Below are 25216 nucleotides of genomic sequence, written 5' to 3' on the forward strand. Positions count from 1 at the left end.
CTGCGGGCCCTACCCCAGGGGGAGTATTCCGTGTCGCGCCCCCCAGCACGCTGGGAAGTCTCAGAACCCACTTTTCTGCCTCTGGAAATCAGACCAAACTTCTATACAAAAATCTTATATATACAGGGATAAGTCTTCTGTGCACCTTAGAATAAAGCAACGCATTTCAACTACTAAGAGATGACTGATAAAGCCAACGACACGGCAGCTAAAGGGAGAGCCTTGCGGGGGGCCTCGGACAGACCCCTCTGTGTGGCCCTGATTCTGCACATGGGGAGGGGAGCACAGCACGTCCAGGGGGCGTGGTGGAGCGGCTCAGCAGGGGACCCATCATCTGAAGCAGGCAATGGAGGGGCCCACACACCCATTCATCTGACCTTAGTTCTGGAAATGCATTCCGTGGAGGCATGCACCAGCCCTGGGGCCCAACACTGGCTGGGGGGTCGGGGGACCTCCAGTCTGTGTGACCTGTCCCAGCAACAGGGCTGTGCTTTGTTTGGTGACACTGCCAGACCGGCTGCTGTCACACACACACACACACACACACACACACACACACACACACACACACGAAGCCATCATAAAAACGAACTGAGTTTTGGGACCCGGTCTTTGGCTGGCAACGTCGCTCAGATCATACCAAGCCTTCCATCGCCTCTCCCGTCATCCCCAAGATGCGCGTGCAACAGCTCAGACGACGCGTGCTCGTCTCTGGAACATTCCAAGGAGGCATCCCACGAGGGAAAGCGTTCCGGCACTGGCCGGGTGGGTGACTACAAGGCATGTATTTGCTGCACTTGAGAGGAGACCGTAAGGTAATGGCCGAGAGTTGAGGAGGTAGAGGGGGGGACACAGGAGGGGAGGACGTGGAGAAAGGAGAGAGCCCGCCAGGCCCACTTCAAGGTCAGTGCCCAAGAGGGGCGGGCGGAGGCAGAGGGATCCAGACTGATGGCCACTTTCACGCCAGGGGAGCCGCAGGCCGGACGCCTGCCATCAGGGGTCAGTCCTGCCATCAGGGGTCAGCCCTCGCGGGTCACCCCTCACAGGGGTCAGTCACTCCCCCGCTGTGCCTGGCACAAACCCGGGGAGAAGAGCCGTGGTTCCCAGACACCAGATGGGAGACGAGGGGGCGGCTGCAGAGTCTGCAGGAAAGAGGTCACACGGCGTGCGAGCTAAGGAGCCTCACACCTGCCACCAGAAGCCGCCCCTGCCCGGCTGTCGGTAACACTGGCACAGATTTCTCCATCATCTTTGTCTGCTTTCGGAGAGCGTGGTGGTCTCGCGGCCTCCAGAGAAACCTCTCTTTTCTGGGTCTCTTCACGGGACACACAGCCCATGCTTCCCCCAGGGAGTGAGCGGCAGAACCTTCTCTGCTTCAGAAGGAAGCCATCGGCCGAGCAGGCACGCTGCAGACACGTCCGTGCTGGTGTGGCTCTAACACAGCCGCGCAGAGCCTGCGAGGTCCCCAGGGTGCCCACAGCCCTGACCGGGCCTCCCGCATCCAGGGAAGAAGGTCCTGGCGCCGCTCTCCCTCCCTCCCTAAAACAGAAAGGGTCTCTTTCCTCCTGGAGCTTCCTGTGACTCCAGTCCCCGTCACACGGTGGGGACCCGACAGAGAGGCGGCGGGAGCCCCGGACCCACCTGGCCCGCCCTGAGAGACCCACGGCCCCCTCGGCCCCCCCACTGTGGGAGCACCCCCTACTCCGTCCCACTGCTGAAGAAAAGGCTCCCAGATGGTCGCCAGTGACTGCCCGGGGTCACTGGCCAGCTCGTGAGGTCCTTCTCTGCATCCGCATGTGCACCCCACCCTCTCTCTCTCTCCTGCCCGTCCGCTTGGTCCTATGTCACAGGCCTGACACTCAGGAGTACGGACAGTCACCTTGGATTTAGCCATGTAACCCCAGGGACGCTTTGGCATGTGGATGGGGGGAGCATTCAAGGCAGAGGGTGGGTGGGGAGGTCGGGCAACCAGATTCTTCTAACTGCTAGTTCTAGAGCAGCGTGGAGTGGCTCTGGGTGCTGCTGATGTCATGCAGGGTCATCGGGTGGGGTGACAGCCAGTCACTGGCCCAGGAGAGTGGCGGGTACCCTCAGTCCTCCTGGGGGGGTGCCTCGGGCGACCTCCCGTGGCCTACTCAGCGGTCATCTGCTCGATGTGGTCGCTCAGCAGCTTGTACTGCTCTGCAAAAGAAAACAACGTTAATTCTCAGAAGAAAGACGTCGACACGGGCAGGGAGGTCCTGCCCCCCTCATCGACCAAGCAGGCTCTCGCCAGGAACGGCGAACACTGGCTTCTGAAGACGGGCAGGGCCACCGAGCCCTTGGCGGCCAGCACACTGCACGTCTGGCTCCTGGAAGGGGGCTTCTCGGAAAGCGGGTGCCTCTCCTCGTGGAAATGACGTTGAGGCCGGGGAAGGCACCGTGCTGCTGGACGAACGGCACCGGGGCACCCAGGCCCGAGTCCCACCCACCGCACAGCGCTGCCTGGCGGGCAGGGGCCAGTGTGCTTGCCCAGCCCCGTGGGGCTGATGACAACATTCCGGGACGTTCCAGGGAAGCACTGGGCATTCTCCTGCCTCCTCAGGCCACTCCTCTGTGGCCCCTTTAATTTGGTGCAGGATGGAGGGCTTTTGTTTTTGTTTTTGTTTTAAAGAATCCCGGGTGAATCCAAATTCGTCTAAGTACTTAAGTGGAAGGCTTTTTAGGCCGCGAGGGAAAGTTTTGGTAGCAGGTGGGATGACCCACAGAGGCTGTCTGCACTAGCGGATTAGGGGAGCGGACATGTAACGCAGCCTCTTTCGTTACAGAGGTCAGAGCTTCTAGAGAAACCTCGAGACCCCCTAAGCCCGCCCCCGCCTTCTCCGCCTGTCCCCATACCTCTCATGGCAGTGTGGCTCAAGAAACAAAACCGGGCATACGGTGGCCGCTTAGGGGAGGCAACTCGGGGTCGGAGCTTGGCCACGGTCAAGTTCAGAGTCCGAGCGCCAGGTTACGTCTTGGTCTTTGGCGCTGTTCGTAAACACTGAGCTGGTAAGCGCCCCCCGCCCCGACCCCAGCCCACCCCACCCCACCCTGGCCAGTCCTGCTTAGCAGAAGTGGGTTTCCCGATGCAGTGACAAGCGTCCCACGCCTCTGCACAGAGAGGAGAACAGGACCGGTGAACCTGCCGGACAGTTTAGCACATTTCTAATTGAAACAGTGGCAACGCTTTGAGCGGGGTGGGAAACTCCCAGCAGGCAGAGCGCTTGTTCCTGAAACCTGACGCCCCCGCCCACCTCCGGCTCCCCCCCCCCCCCCCCCCCCCCCCCCCCCCCCCCCCGCTCACCCTCGTCCAGATTGCCGATCACCGCCTGCTTCTTCAGGAAGTCGCTGCACAGCTTTTGGTTCAGTCCGAACGCCAGCATGTTGTGAGTGAACGTGCTGGGGGAAAACACCCGTGAGCTAGCACCCTTCCTGTTCCCCAGGGGGAGGAGGGGGAGCCGGGGCCCCGACACGCAGCCCCCCTGAAGGTGCTAGAAGCGAGACTCAGCGGTGGCGTCCCCGGCCAGCCGACACCCTCGCCGCGAGACCGGGGTTAGGAGGTGCGTTCACTAGGAACCGGAATCCAGCCTCAATGTCACTCGTCGTGTGCTTTCGAGCCATTTGAGGACACGCAGCTACGACGACGTGGTGTCCCGGAGGCGTGACGCCGTCGGGGACGGCGCCCCCTCTGCCAAGCGTCTCCTCTGGGGGCCCCTTGTCACCGCAGCTGGGCACCACGAGGACGGGTCTTCCCGCAGGAGAGAAGCCCAGCTCGGCCCCGCCCGCCCCCACTCAAGTCAGGGTCCCCCCGCGGTCCCGCGTGGGGTGGCCGTCCCGGGCCCTCACCCCAGCTGCCCGAAGGTGATGTTCTCGTTGAAGCGCAGGCTGTCGTTTCTCTCCTCCTGGGTCATGTGGCACCACTTCTCCCTGAAAGCACAGGTGACAGGAGAGGGTCTCGGGACCCCGTCGCATCCCCAGACGCTCGCCCCCTGCCCTGGTCTACAGGTGCTGCCGGTGCCCGAGCGCGGCCTCCCTGACGCGGACAGGGAGCCCCGTCCCCAAAGAGCCGCTTGCTCTGCGTTCGCGCGACGCCTGCCCGGGTTCTGACACGCTGCCTGGGGAGCCCAAACACACACTTAATCGCCTCGTCCTTCCCGGGACGAGGAGACCCCAAAGCTCACACGCTTTCTACTGACCCAGAGGTGACGTGTGCTTTGTGCTCGCCCAGAACGTTCTCTAGGAGACGAGAACACCACCCTCCGTACCCTTCTCCGTGGTTCACGGATGGGAGGTCCCGGGCCCATCCGACAGGCAGAGAGATGGGCAGAGGGGACAGGGCCCTACCGGCGCCCCGGGGGAGCGGGCGTACAGAACCCATCGGGGAGGCTCGCAGGCTGGCGCCATGTCTCCAGGCCTCCCTGGCTCTTTGGTGGGGTCCGCACAGCCTCTCGTGGCCAGGAGGCCCGGGGAGCAGGGGAGGCTGGACGCGCCGAAGGCCACGCTGCCCTGTTAGGCGGGGTCTTGGCGCTGCTGCCTTTCCCCGCCCTGGCTTCCGTGTGGCCAAGGTTTAGGCTCCATGCCCCTCCCCAGAGCACACAGATAAGAGCCCGGTCTGTCGGGGGCCCCCGCACACCCACCGTCCCCCACGACCACCGTGAAGAGGCACTAGGCCTCCGGCACCAAGTGAGAGAGTAACGCGGTGTGCGTGTGGCTGCGCACGTGGAGGCCTGAGGACGGAACCGCCCGTCCCGTGGGGGGGGCACAGACACCAGCCCGCACAGCGTCTGGGGTGGGGAGGGGGTTCTCTGGGCGGCATTAATCCTGTGTCGCGACTGAGAGCCGTCTCCAGCAGCTCTCTGCAGTGTGCCGTCTCCCCCTCCCCTGGCGGGGCGCCCCTGTCTCCAGGGGACCGGGGTCCGTCCAGCCCCGGCACGGACCACTCCGTGCCCGGCCCCTCGGGCTGCCGGCAGGGGCAGATGCGTCTGTGGAGGAGACGCGCGTTTAAGCCCATCTCCCCTTAAAACTTAAGCTCTGGGTGATGAGTCTGACTCGACCAAGGTTAGGAGAGAGAGAGAAGCGGAGGGAGAGAAGAGGCGGAGTGAGGGAGTGAGGGGTGGGGGCAATGGAGAAGCCAAAGGAAGAGCAAAAGAACCAAGAACATCGAATCTTCGCTGCTCCCCACCCGCCGGGCCCAGGGCCACTCCGGCCGCTGCGGCTTAGTGGGAGGCCACAGGACATCAGGGGCACGAGAGCCGTGAGGGGCGGGGTCACTCCCCGTCTCCTCGTGCCGGTGACAGGACGCCCATGAAGAAACCCAGGCATGATGCTCATCCCATCCTGTTCTCCTTCCCACCCTTTCCCTCCAGTGGTCACCCTTAGGATTGTCCAGGCCCACAAATCCCCGTTCCACCATCGGGCCTGCCGTGTAGTTGCACAGGCTGTGCAGTGCACAACCCCACACCATGTAGGAATGACTCAGGGGCTCTGACCCTCCTGACCTGGATGCGAAGGTGATTCTTTTTGCCATGGCTAGGGCTAGAAGTGGCACATTTAATCTGACCTCTGAAGAACGAGGTGGGAGGTCATGAGCAATCCACTCATCAGGTGACGCCCGCAATCAAACCAATTCCTTACAATGGAGTTCAACACCCAGTGCTGGTCGAGGTCTCACAGCACACGGAGGGCAGAGCGTGTGTCTAAACTGCCACAGTGGGAATTTGGAGGTGAGCAACAGACACCTTTGGAAAAGGAGGCTTTTCCGCCTCGGAGTATCATCAGCCGAGTTTACCAGAAAGCAGATGGAATGCTGGAGGCCGCAGGTTGCCCAGGGACCCAGAGCCCACCCTCCCACCCCGATCTCGAAGGAACACTCGCCCTTCGTCCGGGTGAGGCCCGGGGCGTGTGTGTGCGGTGGGGGCGGGGGACAGGTCCTAGATGCGTGGGGTCCGACCACGTCTGCTCTGGGTGAGAGGGCCCAGGGGGCCCGGAGGCCGGCATCCCCTGGTGGGCTCCGTGCCGACCAGTCTGGAGGTGGCCGGGATGTTCCAGCCCTGCTGGGCCTCAGGCGCGGTGCTAAGAAGCCTTGCCCTCGGGAGGTCGTGGCTAGTCGCGCCCCCACCCACAGAGACTGGGGGAGTGCGGGGGGCTTTGTCCTAACGGGGGCATCCCAAGCCCAAGTGCTTCTTTTAAAGCCATCATAAGGCTGCCCAAGAAACAAGATTTCTCATAAAACAATAAGCACTAAAAATACATCACCGATTAAAGGAAGCACACTTTGGGAAGTTTCCAGCAAAGAAACAATCATTGTATCAGAAACCGTATTTTGAAGAGGCAGGCCTTTCACTCTGAAAATATATTACAAAACATCTCTGACAAATACGAAGGTCAAACGATTCAAGTCAGACCCCACTGTGGCTTGAAGGAAGCAGCCCTGTTCTAGGCCTTTCTCTTCAGGGACCCCCCCCCCCCACACACACACACGCACACACAGACTCCATGCCGCATGGTGGCCGGGAAGGAGGGGGCGGCTGTCCTCCCTCCCTGTGGCCCCTGCACACCTGGGCGCCTGGCCACAGAGAGGCAGGCGCTCCGCACCATCCATGGCTTCAAGCCGGGACCGGGTTCCCCGGCGTGAAGTCAAGGCGGGGGGCTCGAGGGCGGCTTAGGAAGGGCCGGAGTGGCCAGGGCAAGGCTGGAGTCGCACAGAATCGGACTTCGCGGCTCACTCTCTGAACCGACCCCGGGCCTTCTGGGGTCTCGAGTGCCCTATCTGTTTCCTCTTCCTGGTGCTCTGTCCTCTGCGACCTCCCACCCGTCGCCCGGCCTGTCCCAGGGCCGGGCGTGCCCCCGAGTCTGGGCTCCGCCCCCCGCGGCAGCTAGCGGGCAGCTCCCGCCCTGAGGCGGCCCTGGCGGGGACCCCGGCCCTGTTAACATGAACAAAGTCACGTGGACACACACCTCTTCTTCTCCTCCTCTCCAGCATCCCCTCTGGAGCGGCAGCAGAAACAGGTAAACAGAGGAACATGTCAAAGTCATGCAAGATATGTGGATGGAAAAAAGAGAACAGCGAAAGGGGAGCGTTATTACAGGCAGAAACAGAGAGACGCAGAGAGACGGGGTACTCGAGACCGTTCGTCCGCTGGGGGCCCGACAGCTACACAAGCGGCAAGAGGAGACCCCGTCCGCCTACAAGCATCTAAGCATTTCCTGCAGCCTGGCTTCCTGGCAGAGCGTGGAATTCTCTCTCTAGAATCTCCCGGATGGTTCCAGCATCTCCCCGCTCAGCGTCCTCCCTCCGCCTCCCTCGGGAAAGGCAGCCGCAGCACGCCGCAGGCCACCCCGCCCCGTCAAGGTGAGCTGCCCCCCAAAAAGAAAGGCTGCACTTGGGATCCCCCTGGTGCTAGCGGACCGGTCTTAAACGGCACGCACGTGCTCCCTCCTGCCAGGGAGAGTGACTGGGGGTGGGGTGGGGGTCTCCCCCGGTTAGAGAGGTTCAGGGGCTTCAGGGTCCCATGACTGGGGAGGGGGCCAATAAGGGGACGCGGGACGGGGAGGGCTCCGCCGCACTTTCCTGCCCAGCCGCCATACACAGTGGGCAACGTTGGCTCCCTGTGGCCAGAGAGGCAGTGACCTCCGGCCTCGGTGCCTCCGTGGAATGGTTTACAAAAGGGGTCTCCTGACGTGGCAAGACCGCCCTCGGGGACGCTGGGGAGGTCTGTTCAGGCTGCAGACCAGAGGTGCAAGCTGAACGTAGCAGCTGTGTCTCCAGACATCAGCTCTCTGAGCAGAGTCCGCGGCGGGGGCGGCCAGCCCTGCGCCCCACGGTCCTGTGGCCGCGGTTCGTGCTCAGGATTCTGATTTCTTACAGCGACAGGCAGAGCGGAGCCTGGGGGGTCCCGATGGTTTCATTCTGGGGGAGTAGGCGGTTTTTAGGAGGGTCAGGGCAAGTCATGCCAGAGCCCAGGGCAGAAAGCGCTCATGCAAGCTGCGGACCCCCACCCACGAAGCTGTGCGTGCCCAGGACCCTCCAGGCAGCTTGCAGGGCACCGGGGTCAGAAGGAGCTGAATGAGACACAGACGCCATGGACTCAGCCATCCTGCTTTCCTCTTCAGAAACCGGAAAATAAAGCCACTCCCTGGTCTTCTCCCCCAAGGCGAAGCGAGCCCAGGCGTTGCCCTACCTGGTGGTGGGAGACCGTTTTCTCCTCTCACAGTGCACAGCGTCAAAGAAAGCCGCGTTCCAGAACCTCAGCGTGTGCCTGCGAGACAGAGGTGTGCGTAAGTCCTCTCCGGGGAGGGCTGGGAGGCGGGTCTCAGCACACGGGAGGGGTAAGGACGCAGTGTCCCGCATCTGTAGGGGTTTCTGATGAGCCTCAGACGCGGAGCAGAGAAGAAATAAAACAAGCATCCGCCTTTGTCCCAAACCGAGGTGGCGCTCCTGGCTTCCGGCCAAGGGTCACGACAGCACCTGCACCCCTCTCCCAGGACAAAGGCGCAACGCGGGCGGTGTGTGGGCAGGACGGCGGCCGGGTGGGCGAATCCTGCATCCATCGGGCCAGAGCTGAAGTTACCACCCGCGGGGCACGGACGAAGGCCGTCTTCCGCTTCTGCACCCGCGCTGGGCCTCCCAGAGGAAGCGGGGCATTTGGGGGCACCTGCTGCCTTAGGTCAGGGTCTAGTAACATAAATGGGAACCCGGCACTGACAGGCCACGTGCAGAGAACAGACACGTTCCCAGGGACACACGAGTCAGAAACGTTCTCCTTAAAGAACCACGTGTAGGACGTGTGGGCCAAATCCGGCCACTGCCCCTGTTGGTGTCAGTCAGGTTCTACCGGAACACAGCCGTGCCCGGGCACGTTGTCCGTGGCGGCTTTTGCACAGCAACAGCGGAGTTGATTACTTGCCCGCAAAGCCTGAAATTTTTGTCGCTTGGCCCCTTCTAGAACGGGGTGCCAAGCCCGCTGCAGGTGATAAGGCAGCAGCCGAGCCGCAGCCCAGAAGGCCCGCGACAGAGCCCCGGACAGGTGTGACGTGGCCGGTAGCTTCTCCCTGCTTCCGCGGAACCTGGCCACGCTCCTGTGCCAAGTTCTCCCGGGGCCACACGGCGGTCTTCGAGGGAGGGGCGCGTGGGACACCCCGAGGGCTCTAGGTGCTGCTTCTCTGCCCGCTTGTGAGTGAACACAACCCAGGGACGGGGAGGCTCCGGAGGGACTACAGCAGCACAAGAGGTCAAACAGAGCAAATGACAGAAGGCAAGGTTTCCCCTGACCACCGGTCTCTCGTTGTAATGACGACTTTCGTCTCTACACGTACGGAGGAAATAGCTTTACTGGGATAGAAGTCACATACCGTGAACTCAGTCTTTTAAAGCAGACAGTTTCACAGTTTCTAGTGTATTTGGAGTTGTGCCACCATGACCACTAGCTACTTCCAGAACACTCCTCATGCCCCGTCCGGCACCCCCGTCCCCATTAGCAGTCTCTCCCCCCCCCCCCCCCCACTCACCTACACTGCCTCCGGGGACGTGCCTGACCTGAACCGTCTCCTACGAACGGCATCAAACACCAGCTGGTCTCTTCCATCTGGCTTCGTCACCGGGCTAACTATTTTCCAGGTCCCCCACGCTGTCACCTGTCAGTGACTCTTTACGTGGCTGAATACCGCGTGTCGCATTTCGCGTGTCCACGTGTGGACACTTGGGCCCGCTCCACCCTTCGGCTATCACACACCCATGTGCGTAAGGTTTGCCTTGAGGACCCATCTTGACTTGTTCTGAGCACACCGTCGCTCACTGGGTGACTCGACGCGTAACACTTTGGGGAACTGCCAGGCCGTTCTACACGGCGGGCGGCCCGGTTTACATTCCCACCGGCGCCGGAGGAGGGTTCTGATCTCCCCATGGCCTCACGGACACCTGCCGCTGTTCGCCTTTTTGATTGTGGCCCCCCTGGCGGGCAGTGACCGCGGTTTCTGGGGGAGACAACGGTGCCGGGGCTGCGGCCTTACCAGATGGGCTGCTGCTTCAGGTGCGTGTACAGGTAGATCTTTTCCCCCTTCCTCTCTTCCTCCGGGCTGCACACGGTCACTGCGGGGCGGGAGGCCGGGGTGAGAAAGGCCGACCATGGCTCTGGCTGCAGCCACGCGTTGGCGAGCCCCTCGGGGACCCTCCCGGACAGGGAGTTTGGTTCCTGAGTCCTCTCCCCAGAGAGGCTTTCCCCAGAAGTCCAACACGAAATGACCGACCGGGTGGAGAGAAGTCAGGGGTCACGCACGGCATCATATGCTGCCGGGGGGGGGGGGGAGGGGGGGGAAGGGGCCCAGATATTCACGGGCCACTCGGTGGGGCTGCTAATGCCCAGTGGCCGGGTCACAGGACCAGGGGCGCTGTGGTGGCCACACCCGGGCCCCCGCCGGGAGCACTCACCGGTCTTCTGCGGCTTCTCCTTGGGCTTGCCCTCCTCCTCCCTGGGGGAGAGACACCACAGCGGTGACAAAGTGACCCCCTGCACATTTTCTCAGCTCTACACTGCTGAGCCCGGATTATGTCTTGTAAGCGATGGGTACGTTTACTGCGACTGTCTCTGAAAAAGTGTCATTAAAGCAACCCTACGTTTACCAATTGCCCATCTTCCAGAATTAAGATGCGGCATTTAGGCTACCTTGCCCCATTTTCTCTGAATCCAAAGCTGCCTGCACCAGACGAGGAACGGAGCCAAGTCATGGTGGAAACCCGCCATCGGAGGTGACAGTGGGGACTGCAGGGGGTGGACGGGCACCGGGAACCCGGGCACTCTCTTGCTGACGTGCCCCCTTTCCTGGGAGGTCTTCACTTTGACACCCCGTTCTCAAGTGTCCCGACCCAGAAGGCTCCCAAGCTCCTGTGGGAGAACAGCTGTCCCGGGGACAGTGGTCTCTCCACCGCCCACTGACCCTCACCAGAGGGCTTGTGATCCCGCTCCTGCCCTCAGGCAGTTTCCGCACGCTCCCCATCAGTCCCCCAGGGGACACCTCTGCCCAGCAGCCAACCCAATGGCATTTGCAAAGCACAGAAAACTCGGGGTGAGGACTCACACGGGGCCGGCCGCCACGCTTCCTGGGAGCGGCTGGCAGGCCCCCAAGGTCACCAGACCCCCCCCTGCCAGGCCAGGGCCTCCCCGCCACCGCCACTGGCGGGCCGAACGCGCCCTCTGCCGTGGGTCCCAGAGGGACGCACACCCGGCGACACCTACTCTGGTTTCCTGACCAGGGGTCCCTTCAGCTTGGTCTCCAGCCCCCCGAAGAAGCCCTTGACGTTCTCTGTCTTGGCCGACGTGTTCTTCAGCAGCCGCTCGGCGATGTCCTTCTTCTCTGCCAGCCAGCTGTTGGCGGACTTGAGGTAGGAGTCGATGCTCCCCGCGGGTTTCTCCTTGGACTCGGGGGGCAGCAGCTGCGGCTTGCCTGGAGGGGGGAGAGGCGGGAGGGGGCAGGGATGGAACCACACTGCGTGGCAGGAGCCGTTCTGTGGCGGCGGCCGCGACACGCAAAGGCCCCCAGACGCCCGGGAAGGCGGAGGGTGACGCCTACTGTGTACGAGAGGGCAGCCAGGCACACAGGGGCTAAAAGAAACAGGTGAGGAGCCAGCCCCGAAGAAGCTGGAGGGCCTGAACCAGGAGCGTGGCTTCCCGGGAGACGACGGTAAATAGGCCAAGGCCCCCTGCAGCAAAGGGTCTCCTGCAGGACACGGCGCCCCCTACAGGCAGAGGGTCTACCAGAGGTCAAGGCGCCCCCTACAGGTCAATAGGTCTCCTGCAGGTCAAGGCATCCCCTACAGGCAAAGGGTCTAGTCGAGGTCAAGGCGCCCCCTACAGGCCAAAGGGTCTCCTCTGAGTCCAGCTGCCCCCTTCGGGTCAAGGCACGCCTATAGATCAAGACCCTACCTCAGTCAAAGATACCCACTTTGGGGCAAAGTGCCCCCTCAGGCTAAGGTGCTGAGTGTCCCCTACTAATGTAAGCTGCTCTGTGCACAGATGTGACTCAGACGAGCCGCGTCCGCTGTTCTTTGAGAAGGAGGAGCCACGGTTTGGACCAGGGGATCCCGTGGATGGAGAGCCCGCCCAGTGCTGGCCTGGCCTCGAGCGGAGGCCGCCTGACCAGCTGTCGCCAGCAGAAGCGACGCATGGCGAGGATGGGCAGCTGGGAGCGGAGAGAGGGCGAAGCCACGCTGCAGAGGACGTGGGGTTACAGCACGAGAGCAGACCCGTGTGTCCTGGGGGGGTGGGAAGGGAGGCCAGGCTTAGCGCTGCCCTGACCTGGCTCTGGTCCACACACAGGCCCCAAGTGGCCTTCTGCCTACGGCGGCCTGAACGAGTCCCTCTGTCATGCCCAAGGAACTTCACACAGGGAGCCTCGAGCTCCGATTACCAGAAAGTTCTAGCGCAATGAGCCAGAAGAGCTGTCAGATCTCGGGATGAAGAAGAACCCACACTCTTCGTGAGGGCCTCTCCAGCCCACACCCAGGGACGCTTTCCTCCCTAAGACCCTGGCCCGCTCCCCCCATCTCTCTTCAACAGCCATCCACCTCACATTTTGCTAAAACATGAAACTGATGTCCTCACATCCTGCTATTCCCGAATAGCAACGTCCCGCCAAACGAACCTATTCTCTCTCCCCCGAGCTGCTGGGTGGTCTCCTCCCTACCATGACCCTCGACACAGACCGCGTCTTCTCCTGTTTTAGGAATCTCACTCATCAGGTGCGATTGTTTTCTGGAAGCCTCACGCCTTTGCCTTTAATCGGGAGGAAACCCTCACTTGCTGTCACGTTACAGGTTGACAAGTCTGGGGTCTCCACGTTTGTCCCCACGGCCGCCGCGTCCCTGGGCCTTACCGATGTGGTAGTAGGTGAAGCACATGGTCATGAGGTTCTTGGCAGGCCCGAAGTCGTCCATCTGGTGGCACCTGATACGGGAAACGAGGCTGACTGAGTAAAAAATTGTTGTGCCCGGTTTTCTCCCTGCAAGTTCATGAAACAAGACCTGGACGTTTTGTAAGCACGTCCAAATTAATACTTCACTCCCCAGATGCTATGGAGAGGCAACAAAGATAATCCTCAATTAGGTGAGTTACCCACGGGCACACAGCTGGGGACGGCTGTGATCCTGGGCGGGAAGGCGTTCCTGGCCTCTCCCTCAGCCTGGCCTCCCTCCCTTCGAGGCAGAACAGGAAAGGCTCAGGACGCTTAATCCTACACACAGGAGCAGCGCCAGGACTGGAAGTCGGGCCTCGGGTCTCAGGCCAAAACCACTGGCCCCAGGCCATGCGGCCCTCCAGCCCCTAGTTCTCAGGAATCAGCAGTGAGTTAGAGGGTCCATGCTGTCCGTGGTTTTCGGTTACATCAGAACTGAAGTTACAGACACTGAAGTTCCTGAGTTAGGTCGGAATGACCGCGAGGGCAGTTAAGATGTGGACTACTGAGGGGCGCCTGGGTGGCGCAGTCGGTTGGGCGTCCGACTTCAGCCAGGTCACCATCTCGCGGTCCGTGAGTTCCAGCCCCGCGTCGGGCTCTGGGCTGATGGCTCAGAGCCTGGAGCCTGTTTCCGATTCTGTGTCTCCCTCTCTCTCTGCCCCTCCCCCGTTCATGCTCTGTCTCTCTCTGTCCCAAAAATAAATAAAAAACGTTGAAAAAAAAAAATTAAAAAAAAAAAAAAGATGTGGACTACTGGGCCCACCCCCAGAGTCTGGTTGTGTGGGCCTGGGGCAGTTGGCCTAAGAACTCGCATTTCTAACATACTGCCTTGTGAAGCTGATGTTCTGATGCTCCTGGGCCTCGGGACAGCACTTTGAGAACCAATGGGAATATGAATATCTCCCTGCCCTACGTCACTTGCTGAAAAATCTAATTAGTATACACAAGAACCTTTCTATACTCAAAAATGTTCTCCAGATGTAAAGGATTATCATTATTGTATTGTTCTTACTATGTTAAGATGTATGAGCTACACAGAGGTCCGGTCAACTCAGCAAGCGAAAGGGGGGGGGGGGGGCGGGAAATCTTCAAACAGGGGCCCCGTCTGCCGCTAGGAATGTGCACCGAGACAGCTGCAGATGTGACGGTGACGTCTAGCAGCACGTGAGCCAGGGCAGATGAGGGAGAGGAACAATCTACCATCCAGAGGGCATGAGTCGGAGAAACGCTGATATGTTCAGGTATCAGAACATCACAGAGCCGTCACAAATGCAGAAGTGCATGTGGGTGCAGTGCCTTTCCTGGAAAGACACAGAGTCTCTGGGGTGCACACCATCCACAGGAGTCATTGTCAGGGGGAAGACCGCAGGAGGCAGGGCAGGGCTGTATAAAGGGGATCCCCTCTCCATTTTAGGCGCTGTGCCTCCCTATCCTGTGCTTCTGCACTTTTCTTTCCCGTTTAGTTCCTAACCTTGGATGAGTATTATTTAAAAAAAAAAAAAAAGTCGATGGACTTTATCTAGACAGTAGGGTCAGGGCCAGTTAGCTTTCAATATAAAAAGAATATAAAACTTCACTAAACTGCCAATAAAATCATAAAAGACTATAAATAAAAGTAAAAACGAAAGACATTCATAAGCTAGATATTTTAAAAAAACTCATAAACTTTAAAACTTAGTAAATATTTAAAACATATTACAAGGTTTCTTTCTTTTCTCCCAACCACACACAAAAATATATACACTCGCAAAGCAATGGGGGAGATTCTGTGTTTCGGTCCGGTTGGAATTTGAAGGGAATTTCCTCCCCCCCCACCCCAATTTTATTTAAGGGAAAATTCAAAGGAAGTGGAGAATGAAATACTTCTGTCACCAAGCGGAACAGGTGCAATCTCTGTAAAATACGGATTCGTGAGAATTCCTATCGATGTGACTGGAAGCTGAGTGGTCTCAGTGCCGGTGAGCCTGTTGTGCACAAGACAGCTGGGCCTGCTTGGAAACTGCCCCCCCCCCCCACCGCCCCTTGCCAGCTCCGAGACCCAGAAGCCCCCCACGGGAGCCTGTCTTCAACTTGGGACATTCTGAGCAAGCGCCGGAAACATGGGGATCCTCCTTTTTACGGTCTTTCCCCTCCAGTCCGTGCTCCACGTTCGTGGGGGAACAGAGAGAGGTGAGGGGACATCCAGACACAGGGGGGCTAAGGGTCACAACAGCAGCTTTCTGCGGGGAGGAGGGAGTTTCCAAGCCTGGAAGGACAATGGGGACATGGGGACAAGCCACGGGGCTGCTTTGAGGCCATGATGACGGAAGGAGGGTAAGCGGGGGCACAAATGACTGTCAGATCGGGGCTTCCCCCCCACCCTGTCCTTTCCCACCCACGGTGCCTTGCCTCCCCTCCCCCGCATCGGTAAAGCTGCTGTCCCACGTCTCCAAGGCAGAGCCACACCCCCTCCATTTCATGCTGGGGGGAAGGAGGGGGGGCTGTCGCCTGCTCTGACGCAGGTCCAGGATGGATGACGTGGGTCTGGCAGCCCTAGAGCCCCGCGGCCTGAGGGGGAGAGAGCCCGTGACTCACTCACGTGGCTGCCTCCCCCACGCACACCCCCTGCGGGGACTACTGTGCTGTCTGTGATAAAAGGCTCCAGCGGGGCCTAATTAGCACGCAGGGCAGGCTGCACTCATCGGGTCCGATCCGATCATTAGGTGCGCGGTTGTCTATCTAGTTGGAAGCACTTCACGGCAGGAAATCAAGAAAACGCCACCGCCCTGCACAGGAGGGCAGGGTCAAGTGCGTGTTATCCCAGCCTGTCCCGAGGGCCCTGGCGGAGGGATCTGCTCAGGCCCGGGTGCAGTCCCCTAACCTCTCCTGCGGGGGGCCTGGGGGAAGGACCCAAACTCCCTCCCGCGAGAGGCCGGCACGGCCTTGCCTCTCGGTGGATGCCGGGATTTCCGAGCAGGTGCTGTAAGGCCTGGGTTAGGACGGGGCAGGACGGGGGTCGGGGGGAGACACGCTCGTACGACAAAGGCTGTGAGCAACAGCACGACTTACTCGAACAGGACGACGGCGAAAGACTGCACCAGGCGGTAGAAGGTCGCCTCTGAGACGCACTTGGAATTGCAGCGCTGTCCAGGAACAGGGCAGACGCGTCACGGGGGCGCACGTGGCACAGGGCTTACCGCGCCGGGCTCCGCTAGACACAGCTGGGCCCGCGAGCCCCCGGCGGTAGCAGCCCCGCCTGCGCTACGGAAACCGGAAACCGGGACCCCGAGCAGAGCGCTGGCCCAGACACACGACCGTCGCTCGGCAAAGCCCAAGCCGACGTCTTCCCACGTCTCCTCGGAAGTGTTAAGTCTAGGGATGCGACACATCCGCCCACACAACACAGAACAGTTTGGAGGGACTAAACCCCCCCAAAGGCAACACGGCCGATTTCTGGGTTGTAGATTTATGGGTCGCTTCTCTATTTTTGCTGATCTGCATCTTCTAATTTTTCTTGGAGCCACTAAATTGTGATAAAGACACTTTAAAAGCCGGGGCGCCTGGGCAGCCCCATCGGTGAAGCCTCCGACTTGGGCTCAGGTCATGATCTCATGGTTTGTGGGTTCAAGCCCCGCATCTGGCTCTGCGCTGACGGCTCAGAGCCCGGAGCCTGCTGCGGATTCTGGGTCTCCCTCTCTCTCTGCCCCTCCCCTGCTCACGCTCTGTCTCTCTCTCTCCTTCAAAAATAAACATTAAAAAAAAAAAAAATTAAAGTAAAAAATACTTTAAAAGCTAAGAGTTTAAGACACTTTACAGAAAAAAAAGGACCTAGCAGGTATCTACAAAAAAAAAAAATTCTTTTCTGAATTCACATGGCTGTCACTGCCTTGATGATGTTTGTAAAAACTGAATATTATGGGTTATTGAATAAAACTATGCATGGACACGGTCCACAAGCTTGCCCTTAAAAAACGTGTCCCGGGCACCTGGGTGGCTCAGTCGGTTGAGCGTCCGACTTGATTTCGGCGCAGGTCACGATCTCACGGTGGTAAGATCGAGCCCCACGTCAGGCTCCGCACTGACTGTGGTGCCTGCTTGAGATTCTTTCTCTGTCCCGCTGCCCATCTCCCCCACTCGCTTGCTCTCTCCCTCTAAAATAAAATAAATTGTAAGCAAAACACAACAAAGCTAACTTGTCTGTCAGTTCCCGCACTTCAAAGACCAGTTTGCTCACGTTTCTTTCTAGCGGGGGGCATCTACACGAGCTACTTTTCCCACCTCCCGCCATTCTAACTAGGCGTTTTCAGAACATCTTTGAGTAAGTTTTACTTGTTTTCCTGCTGGGTCATCTCCCTGGACTCTTTCCTCCAAAGTGGGTGAGGCAGACGTGGCCGGAGTGTCCCACATCGCCAGCACCTGCCGTCACCACCCCTCACCTGGGCGCTCACGTATCGAGCAAACCACTCCCGGCCTTTTCCGTTCTCACTGCTACAGTGCTCCCCAAACTTGGCTTTCTCCTCCTGGTCCAAGTCCTCCCTGAAAGGAACAGAGGAGAAGAAAGCAACTTTCAGTCCTCTGGAACAAACACGGCCACAGCAGGGGACAGGTGGGGAGGAGAAACGAGTAAGTACTGCCCTGCCCCCCCCACCCCTTTCCCAGCCCCGGCTCACCCCACCCTCAGGCGACCCCCACGAGGAAATGGGGTCGTTTCTATTTCAAAGACAGGAGACTGGCTCAGGGGACCAGACACAGCAGGCGAGTGGCAAATGGGAGCTCCATCCAGGCGTCCCGGCTCCAAAGCCCGTGTCCCATCCCCTCGGTCCCGCCTCCCGTGACATGGGAGCACCGGCCGGGGTCACGCGACCCTCTGAGGGCCTGGTTCTCTAGCTCAGCCGCCTTCCCACTCATTGGTGAAGTCAGCACAGAGCCACAGCACATTCCAGAACACCTAACTTGCTCAGCCCCAGCAGGACACACTGCCTTGATGCGGGGGTGACGGTCAGCTACCATGAGGACCCAGCCTGCTCCCCTCTCTGACGATCCTGGCTCTGTGTGTGAGGGAGACTGGGGGACCCTGGAGGGGGTGGGGGAACCGAACGCTCCCCCAACCTCAAACCACTTCTGATCACTCTTCGTGGAAAGCCGATACGCTACCCCACATGTAGAGGCAAAACAAAGGAGCGGCAGAAGGCTGAGGCTCAATCAGCTCGTGCGATTTTTCATTTATTTAAGGTTTTGTGGGAAACATCTTGGTCTCACTTATCCCAAAATACCAACACCAGATGAAACAGGAGAAGGTGCCAGCCGGTTTGCAGCGATTTCTGGAATGCTCTCGAAGACGCGTCCAGCTCAGCTGTCCTTGCTCCGCACTGCTGACGGGCTGTGGCAAATATAGATCGGCCTTCCCGACAGATTAGCAGGCTTCTGGGCTTTCTCCCCTTTCATTAACTGGGTGTGCTCAGAGGAAGCTGACTCATTCCAGTGTTAGTCAAACAGAATTAGGAGGGAGCCAGATCTGCTCTCCCAGAATGCGTTCAAAATCGAACACGAATGCATGTTGGGAGAGTCCGATATTCGGATTTCACTGAGCTCTTCCCTTTTTTCTTTTTCCTTTTCTTCATGTTTTATTATTATGTGTTTCAGAAATTTAAAAAGATTTATTTATTTTTGAGAGAGAGACAGAGCACGAGCAGGGGAGGGGCAGAGAGAGCCCGAGACAGAATCTGAAGCGGGCTCCAGGCTCCGAGCTGCCAGTGGAGAGCCTGATGCCGCGCTCGAACCCACGAACTGTGAGATCATGACCTGAGCCGAGGTCGGGCGCTGAACCCACTGAGCCACCGGGGGCCCCTGGTCTTCCCCCCTCTTCTAACTGCGAAGAAAATGGAGACACACCTGGCAAAGGCAGGCGTCAACCTTGCCAGATTACAAACAAGGGACCCAAAGCGCGGTAGGAAATAATGCCTCTCTGCACTGTGTCAACAGGCAGAAGTTCCTACTGTGTTAATAAAACTGGAAACTTGTCCTGTGGGGTCCTCAACTCCTCTCACCGAAGGGCGTGTACAGAGAGTGCAGAGGTCTGGTTAGAATGGAGATTCAGACTCAGTGGGCCTGGCTGGGGCCCGAGACCCGCACTTGCCCCAAGCTCCCGGGACGCTGACTCTGCGGGTCCACAGACCACAGACGGGAGGCAAGGCCGCCAGGGACTAGCGGACGGCCGGGACGCAAGGCAACGGCTGACGTCGGAAGCCCAGGGCTTTGGGTTTGCGCCCCACCCCCACGTGGAGATACGGACAAGTGGGGGCCCACCCACAGACACCCCCTCCTCCGCCTGATCCCAACCCCCCTCCGCTCCGTGTGTTCCCTTGCCAGGGCGCCTATTAACACGCCAAAAAACTGCGAAGGAAAGGCAAGAGAGAGGAGCAAGCGGGGCGCCTGGGGGGCTCGGTCGGTTGGGCGCGTGACTTCGGCTGGGCTCATCATCTCGCAGTTTGTGAGTTCGAGCCCCGCGTCGGGCTCTGTGCAGACAGCATGGAGCCTGCTTGGGATCCTCTCTCCCTCTCTGTCCCCTCCCGCACGCGGGCTCTCTTTCTCTTTCAAAATAAATAAATTAAAAAAAAAAAAAAAAAAAGAAAGAGGACCAAGGAAGGGCCCCCACCCTGGCAGCTGCTGAAGGCCCCGCTGCCCACGAGCATGAAGGGGAGTCTGGGAAACGGAAAGTTTCCGGCCTCACCGGCAGGTGCGGGAGCACAAGCCCCACCCCGACGGAGAGCCGCGTCCCGGGGGCTCACCCTCCAGAGAAGATCTTGTCCACGTAGCCGCGCATGAATTCCCGGAGCTCCTGGGTCTCCTCGTCCTCGGCTGACTCGGCGCTCTGGTTGGAAGAGAAGGACTCGTTGGAGGAGGAACGGCGGTACTGGTCCCAGGACGGGTGTGAGGGCAACTCGCCCATGTCATTCTCGCTGTCCGCGGACTCCGTGGTCTCGCTCTCCGAAGCCCCGTCGCCCTGCGAGCTGTCCCCATCCTGCAGCTTCGGAGGCAACGCCTCCAGGGGCGAGGGCGCCGCTGGCTCAGTCCCGAAGTCAAGCAGCGCGCCCACGGGCACCTCCGGGGCCTCCATGGTTTGGGGGGGATTCCAGGCGGACCGCGTTCCCGGGGACGTCAGTGGGAGCTCGAGGCCACGCCCACGAGCTGCTCGGGCGCTGCTGGCCACCAGGCGTCCTCTGGGGCGGCTCTCGCGCCCTAAGGCATCTAGAAGGGAAGGCACATCAGCGTTACCGCTACGCCCGCGTAAGGGGAACGCAGCTCTGAGACTCCAGACTCCACCGAACCAGCGAGGCCCCAAGATTCCCTGGATAGGGAACAGGCTCCAGACGTCCAGAATTCGGGACGTCTCTATATGGACATCATTTCGTCACCATCTACTTTGCTGCTACACGCCTGGCACGTGGTAGGCACTCGGTAACTCTTTGTCGAATAAACGCACGAATAAACACCAACGATCGGGATTCCTCCAAGCCCAACAGACTTCCGAGGCACCGGGCCTGCTGGCCCTCCCCCTGCTCTGGGCCGCCAGAGTGATGCCACTAAACAAAAAGGCTGACCCCGGGCCAGAATCAGAACATCACCAAGGACACACGGGCCCGCTCCCTGCCGTTGGAGTCAGCGGCCATGGGAGATGGTGTCGCCCAGCTCGGCGGGAAAAGCCGCCTCTGCTAAGCACGTGGGGCCCCTCGGCTGCCGGCCTGGCGTCTCTTCCCTCCCGGGCTCCTTTCTGAGGAGTCTTCCGCTCCAGACCCAGAACCTCCGCAGGCCGCCACACAGACGTCCCTTCTCGCGTCCCTCGCACCACCTCCGATGACTTCTGAGTATCATGTGCTGCCCCCTCCCTGCACACAGCGGGCTGGGGGACGGCGTGCATCTGTGGCGCCCGTTCCTTCTGCCGCTCCCCCTTCCCGCTCCGTGCCTTCTTCCCGCCTCCCCCTGCCCGGATGCCGTCCATCGCCCCGGGCTGACACAGCCCCACCTCTCCCGAGCAGCTCACGCCACCCCTGTTCAAAAGTATTCAGCGATTCCTCTGCGCCCCTCCGTATTTTATTTGCACCCGTTTGCAATTCCGTTAGCTTCACGGGTAGATATTAGCATTTCTGCTTATCCCTCTGGAGTAAGAGCCCCTGGAGCACCTGTGTAGCGATCCAGCCTCCAGCACGGTCTCGACTAAGGGAGTGTTGGCCGCACGTCTGTGAATGGGTGGACACAGCTGCCCGTGAATGTGCTCGAAGGGCCGGGAGGGTCCACGATGGGACCGGAACCTTCGCACCTAAACGGGGTCTCCTGGCTGCCAGCTGGGGAGTCACCCTCCGGTCCTGCGACCCTCCCTCCTGGGTGAGGAGCGGCAGACAGCTCAGCAGGAAGCGAGATCTCGCCCTCCTGCCAGGTCAGCTCCCCCAGACAAGAGCGACCTCAAGACTGGACACGTCCTTCTCCTCACCCTCGGCAGACCCCAAGCATCTAGCCGACAGGTGGCCAGCGACACGGCCGCAATGCGTCTCCTGAGTGTAATTCAATATCAGAACCGCCTTTGCTGCCTGTTAAGAGCTTGATGCTCACAAATCGATCACGGGCTCCTCCGAATTCCCCAGCCCAGGATATTTTTAAATGCCCTGAGTCAGGGAGATGGAACGCTGGCTCCTTGCTCTTGGAGTAACAACGACACATCTTCGGTAGAGTCCTACGAAGCTTGCGCTGGCCCAAAAAAGAGAAGCGAACATCTCCACTTAAAAGAACTTTCTGGGCCAGGGGAGAGCAACGTGGGGTTTTTAGGGGTTCAGGAGACAGCGCTACCACTCAGAGAGGCAGAGACTGAGGAGTGATGGTCTGGAGCTGGGGGCGGCCCTGACTCCCCTCCCACCACCTGTGCCCACGGGCTCTGCTCTCTGGGCCGGGGTCTCCCCGACTGAGACACTGTGGTCTAGCTTGAATTCTTTTTTTTTTTAAGTGGGCTTCATGTCCGACATAGAGCCCCAAATGGGGCTCAAACTCATGACCCTGAGATCAAGACCTGAGCTGAGATCAAGAGTCAAGATGCTTAACCAACAGAGCCCCCCCCCCAGGTGCCCCAGTCAGGCTTGAATTCTAAGATCCTTCTGGCCACGACCTCCTCAGATTCTCCAAAGCACAGAAGACCACCCCTGTAACAACACACTGGATGTTAAAAATGGAAAAATCACACACTGGCAAAATGTGTGCAGTCAGGATGACAGAATTGGGTCAGTAATATCTGTATCAGAAATCCACCCACCCCAACCCGACCAAAAACTCTGTATTCGAGTAGATACACAAACTATTCAAATAGGCAAGTCACAAAGGAGAAATACTATTGCTAAATGCTTAGGCCGTTCTTCAGCCAACACTAATAACCACACAGGCAGATAAGCAAATTAAAACAATTAGGTGCCATTAGGTACTAAGTTAGCAGAAACTTTAAAATGCAATCTAAACGCTGATGAGGATACGGTCAAGTTAATACCCTCAAGTAACCCTGACAATAGGGAAAAATAAGGCTCTAGAAACTATTTTCATTTATGTATTTATTTATTTGTCTGTTGGTTGGGTTATGTAATCTCCGCACGCACCGTGGGGCTCAAACTCATGACCCCAAGATCAAGAGTGCTGTGTTCTTTCGACTCAGCCAGCCAGGTACCCCCGGAAAGTATTTTCTATAGCTCTTACTTTTCTATTCTCTGATCCAAGAATTCAAATGCTAGGAATGTATCCTAAGAAAATAATTCAACTCAAAGCTAGTTACGTGGAGAAAAATGCTCCCTGTAATAGCAGTATTTCTTTTTTTATTTTATGTTGATTGTTGAGAGACAGAGAGAAAGAGACAGAGCTCGAAGAGGGGAGGGGGAGAGAAAGGGGGGGAGGCACAGGATCCGAAGCACGTTCTAGGCTCTGAGCTGTCCGCACAGAGCCCGATGCAGGGCTCGAACCCGTGAACCGTGAGATCATGACCTGAGCCGAAACTGGAGACTTTACTGACGGAGCTACCCAGGGACCCCAGCAACAACAGTATTTCTAATCCTGATAAATTGGGGGGGGGGTGGGATCTAAATACAGGAAACTGGCAAATAAATTCTGACAAAGTGATGCAACAGTAATCAGTGATGATGCAGTTGGAAACAATTAGAACGTGAGTGAATGATGTTCACTTCACAGCCAAGTAAACAAAACGGTCTGCAGTCAAAAATATTTCCTGAGCGCCCCGCCCCCCCCCCCCCCCCCCAACCCAGCATGCCGTCCTCTGGTCTGGCTGCTGCGAATATTGTAGGGCGTGAATTGCAATCTTCTTATGTAACAGTGAAGCATACGTACAGAAAAGGGCTGGAAAAGAAGACAAGTGCATTATAGTCCTGGCACCTTTCGATTTTGTTCTACATCACAGGGATGCAGTCTGTGAACAAGTAAAAATTCCGAGGGAAAGGGAAACAAACTTCCGTACCTTGAGACAGTGTCACGCGGTGGGACAGGCTGCACCCACGTACCCAAGCAGAACCCCCAGCTTCGGGGCTTGGTGATCAGATCGAATTATCACAGCTATTTCTGGTCCGGCCTGAGGCTAGCAAGCGGCTCTCCCAGCGTCTCCCTAGCTCGAAATTCTGGGAGTAGGTCATCCTTTCCCAGAAGCCTCCTCCGTGGGCTCAGGAAGGAGGGAGAGGCACAAAGGGGAGGGAGAAGTGGCGGGGGACCCAGTCCTGGCGCGTGAGGGCGCCGTGGGCCACAGCGTGCAGACCCCGGCCCGCTGCAGAGCAGGGCACAATCACCGCACACTGCCGGCCCCCAGGGCCCTCAGCCCAGGGATGCCGTCCCTCGTGGCAGAGAAGGCAGGGCTGCCGAATCCGGCCACAGAGCTCAGACACCAGGGAGAAGCAGCCGCCGGTGGTAAGGGCCTCGGAAGCATCCGTCTTCTTTCAGGAAGGACGCATAATTATGAGCCTCCGTGCAGGACAAGGGGACGGTCGCTCTGAACACACAGGATCCCACACCTCGCGTGACCGCCTATGTAGGGCCGGCCAGAGGGAGTGGGCCCCTCGGGAACCAACCGCACCGTCCCCGCTCAGAGCCACCAGGTGCGGCACTCGGGAGCGCGGACCCGGTGGCACCAGATCTAAAGAGCTTTCCGAAAAACTGCTGAAATGTACTACGTGAAATCCTCCAATTCCCCAAGGCGGGCAGCGAATTCGAATTCATTTCAAAACACCTCGTGGGCCAAAGAAAACACATCTGTGGATCGTGCCCCAGTGCCTTTGGAGGCTCCCGAACCCACTCCAGGGCCGCAGACTCTGAGACCTGGGGTTTTAAATCACAGCAGCATCGTTCCAACTACGCCGCGTGCACATTGAAAGTGCTTTTCTGTGGCCTTGAAGTAGAACAAGCCTTCCTCCGATCGTACTTACACTTCACTTCCTGGGCCTTGGGGCACAAAGTTTCCACCAATCAAATTAGGCTAAAATTCTAATTCGGGGGCACCTGGGTGGCTCAGTTGGTGGAGCATCTGACTCTTGATTTCGGCTCAGGTCACAATCTCATAGTTCGTGGGATCGAGCCCCATGTCAGGCTCGGGGCTAAGAGCACCGAGCCTGCTTGGGATTCTCTTTCTCGCTCTCTCTGTCCCTCCTCCGCTGGCACACACCCTCTCTCTCTCTCTCTCTCTCTCAAAAATGAATAACAAATAAGCTTAAAAAATGCATAAAAATAAGTAAATAAAATTCTATGTCAACCTATAACCCAAAGGCCTTAACCACCCAACCTGCTCATCCAACAGATATCTCTTTTCTTTTCGCTTCTTAGGTAGGTTTTACGTCCCACCCTGAGGTGGAGAGTCACACGTGCTACTCACGGAGCCAGCCGGGTGCCCTCAACAAATACTTACTGAGCAGCTACTATGCGCCAGCCGGTGCGCCAGCAGCTGGGGGGCCAGTCACGGATGAGGCTGTAAGGAGGATTTGGTGTTGGGCGGGCGCAGGCTAAGAGATGGGGCGGAGGAGATAAGGGGACGGGAGGGTAAGAGACACTTGATGAAACAGAAACCCAAACAAGAGCTTCAGAAGTACTGAGCGCTGCTGCGAGTCCCCAGGCGATGTCCCCGAGAGCGACGAGAAGGGCTTCTTTGGAGACGCGAGGGTCCTCTGACACAGGAGAGTGGTCCAGGCAGAGGGGACTTTGGAAAGTTCGGGAACCGGGAGGCTGAGGGACAGCTGTGGTAGGAGTTTAG

The 25216-nt window shown here is 58.8% G+C and overlaps 1 protein-coding gene across 5 annotated transcripts in view; it reads right to left on the bottom strand.

The window, feature by feature from the left end:
- Nucleotides 1-592: 592 nt before the first annotated feature.
- KIAA0513 (KIAA0513 ortholog) overlaps nucleotides 593-25216 on the bottom strand; it is a 60295-nt gene continuing 35671 nt past the window's right edge. For 2 of the 5 annotated variants that reach the window (XM_086688771.1, XM_086688772.1), the window contains exons 2-13: nucleotides 19734-20193; nucleotides 17382-17481; nucleotides 16015-16088; nucleotides 12889-12959; nucleotides 11253-11460; nucleotides 10448-10488; nucleotides 10030-10108; nucleotides 8202-8279; nucleotides 6979-7008; nucleotides 3868-3948; nucleotides 3326-3420; nucleotides 593-2181 (exon numbers count right to left, since the gene is read on the bottom strand). In XM_086688771.1, the coding sequence (XP_086544897.1) occupies nucleotides 2132-2181; nucleotides 3326-3420; nucleotides 3868-3948; nucleotides 6979-7008; nucleotides 8202-8279; nucleotides 10030-10108; nucleotides 10448-10488; nucleotides 11253-11460; nucleotides 12889-12959; nucleotides 16015-16088; nucleotides 17382-17481; nucleotides 19734-20062 (1236 nt within the window). In that variant the 5' untranslated portion in view covers nucleotides 20063-20193 and the 3' untranslated portion in view covers nucleotides 593-2131. Of the gene's footprint in view, nucleotides 2182-3325; nucleotides 3421-3867; nucleotides 3949-6978; nucleotides 7009-8201; nucleotides 8280-10025; nucleotides 10109-10447; nucleotides 10489-11252; nucleotides 11461-12888; nucleotides 12960-16014; nucleotides 16089-17381; nucleotides 17482-19733; nucleotides 20194-23443; nucleotides 23596-25216 lie in introns of those variants that run through there. The other 3 variants (XM_086688774.1, XM_086688775.1, XM_086688776.1) reach the window with 3 other exon arrangements.

This window comes from Puma concolor, chromosome E2, assembly GCF_028749965.1.
Source record: "Puma concolor isolate L17-30 chromosome E2, mPumCon1.1.hap2, whole genome shotgun sequence".
Classification (NCBI taxonomy): Eukaryota; Metazoa; Chordata; class Mammalia; order Carnivora; family Felidae; genus Puma; species Puma concolor.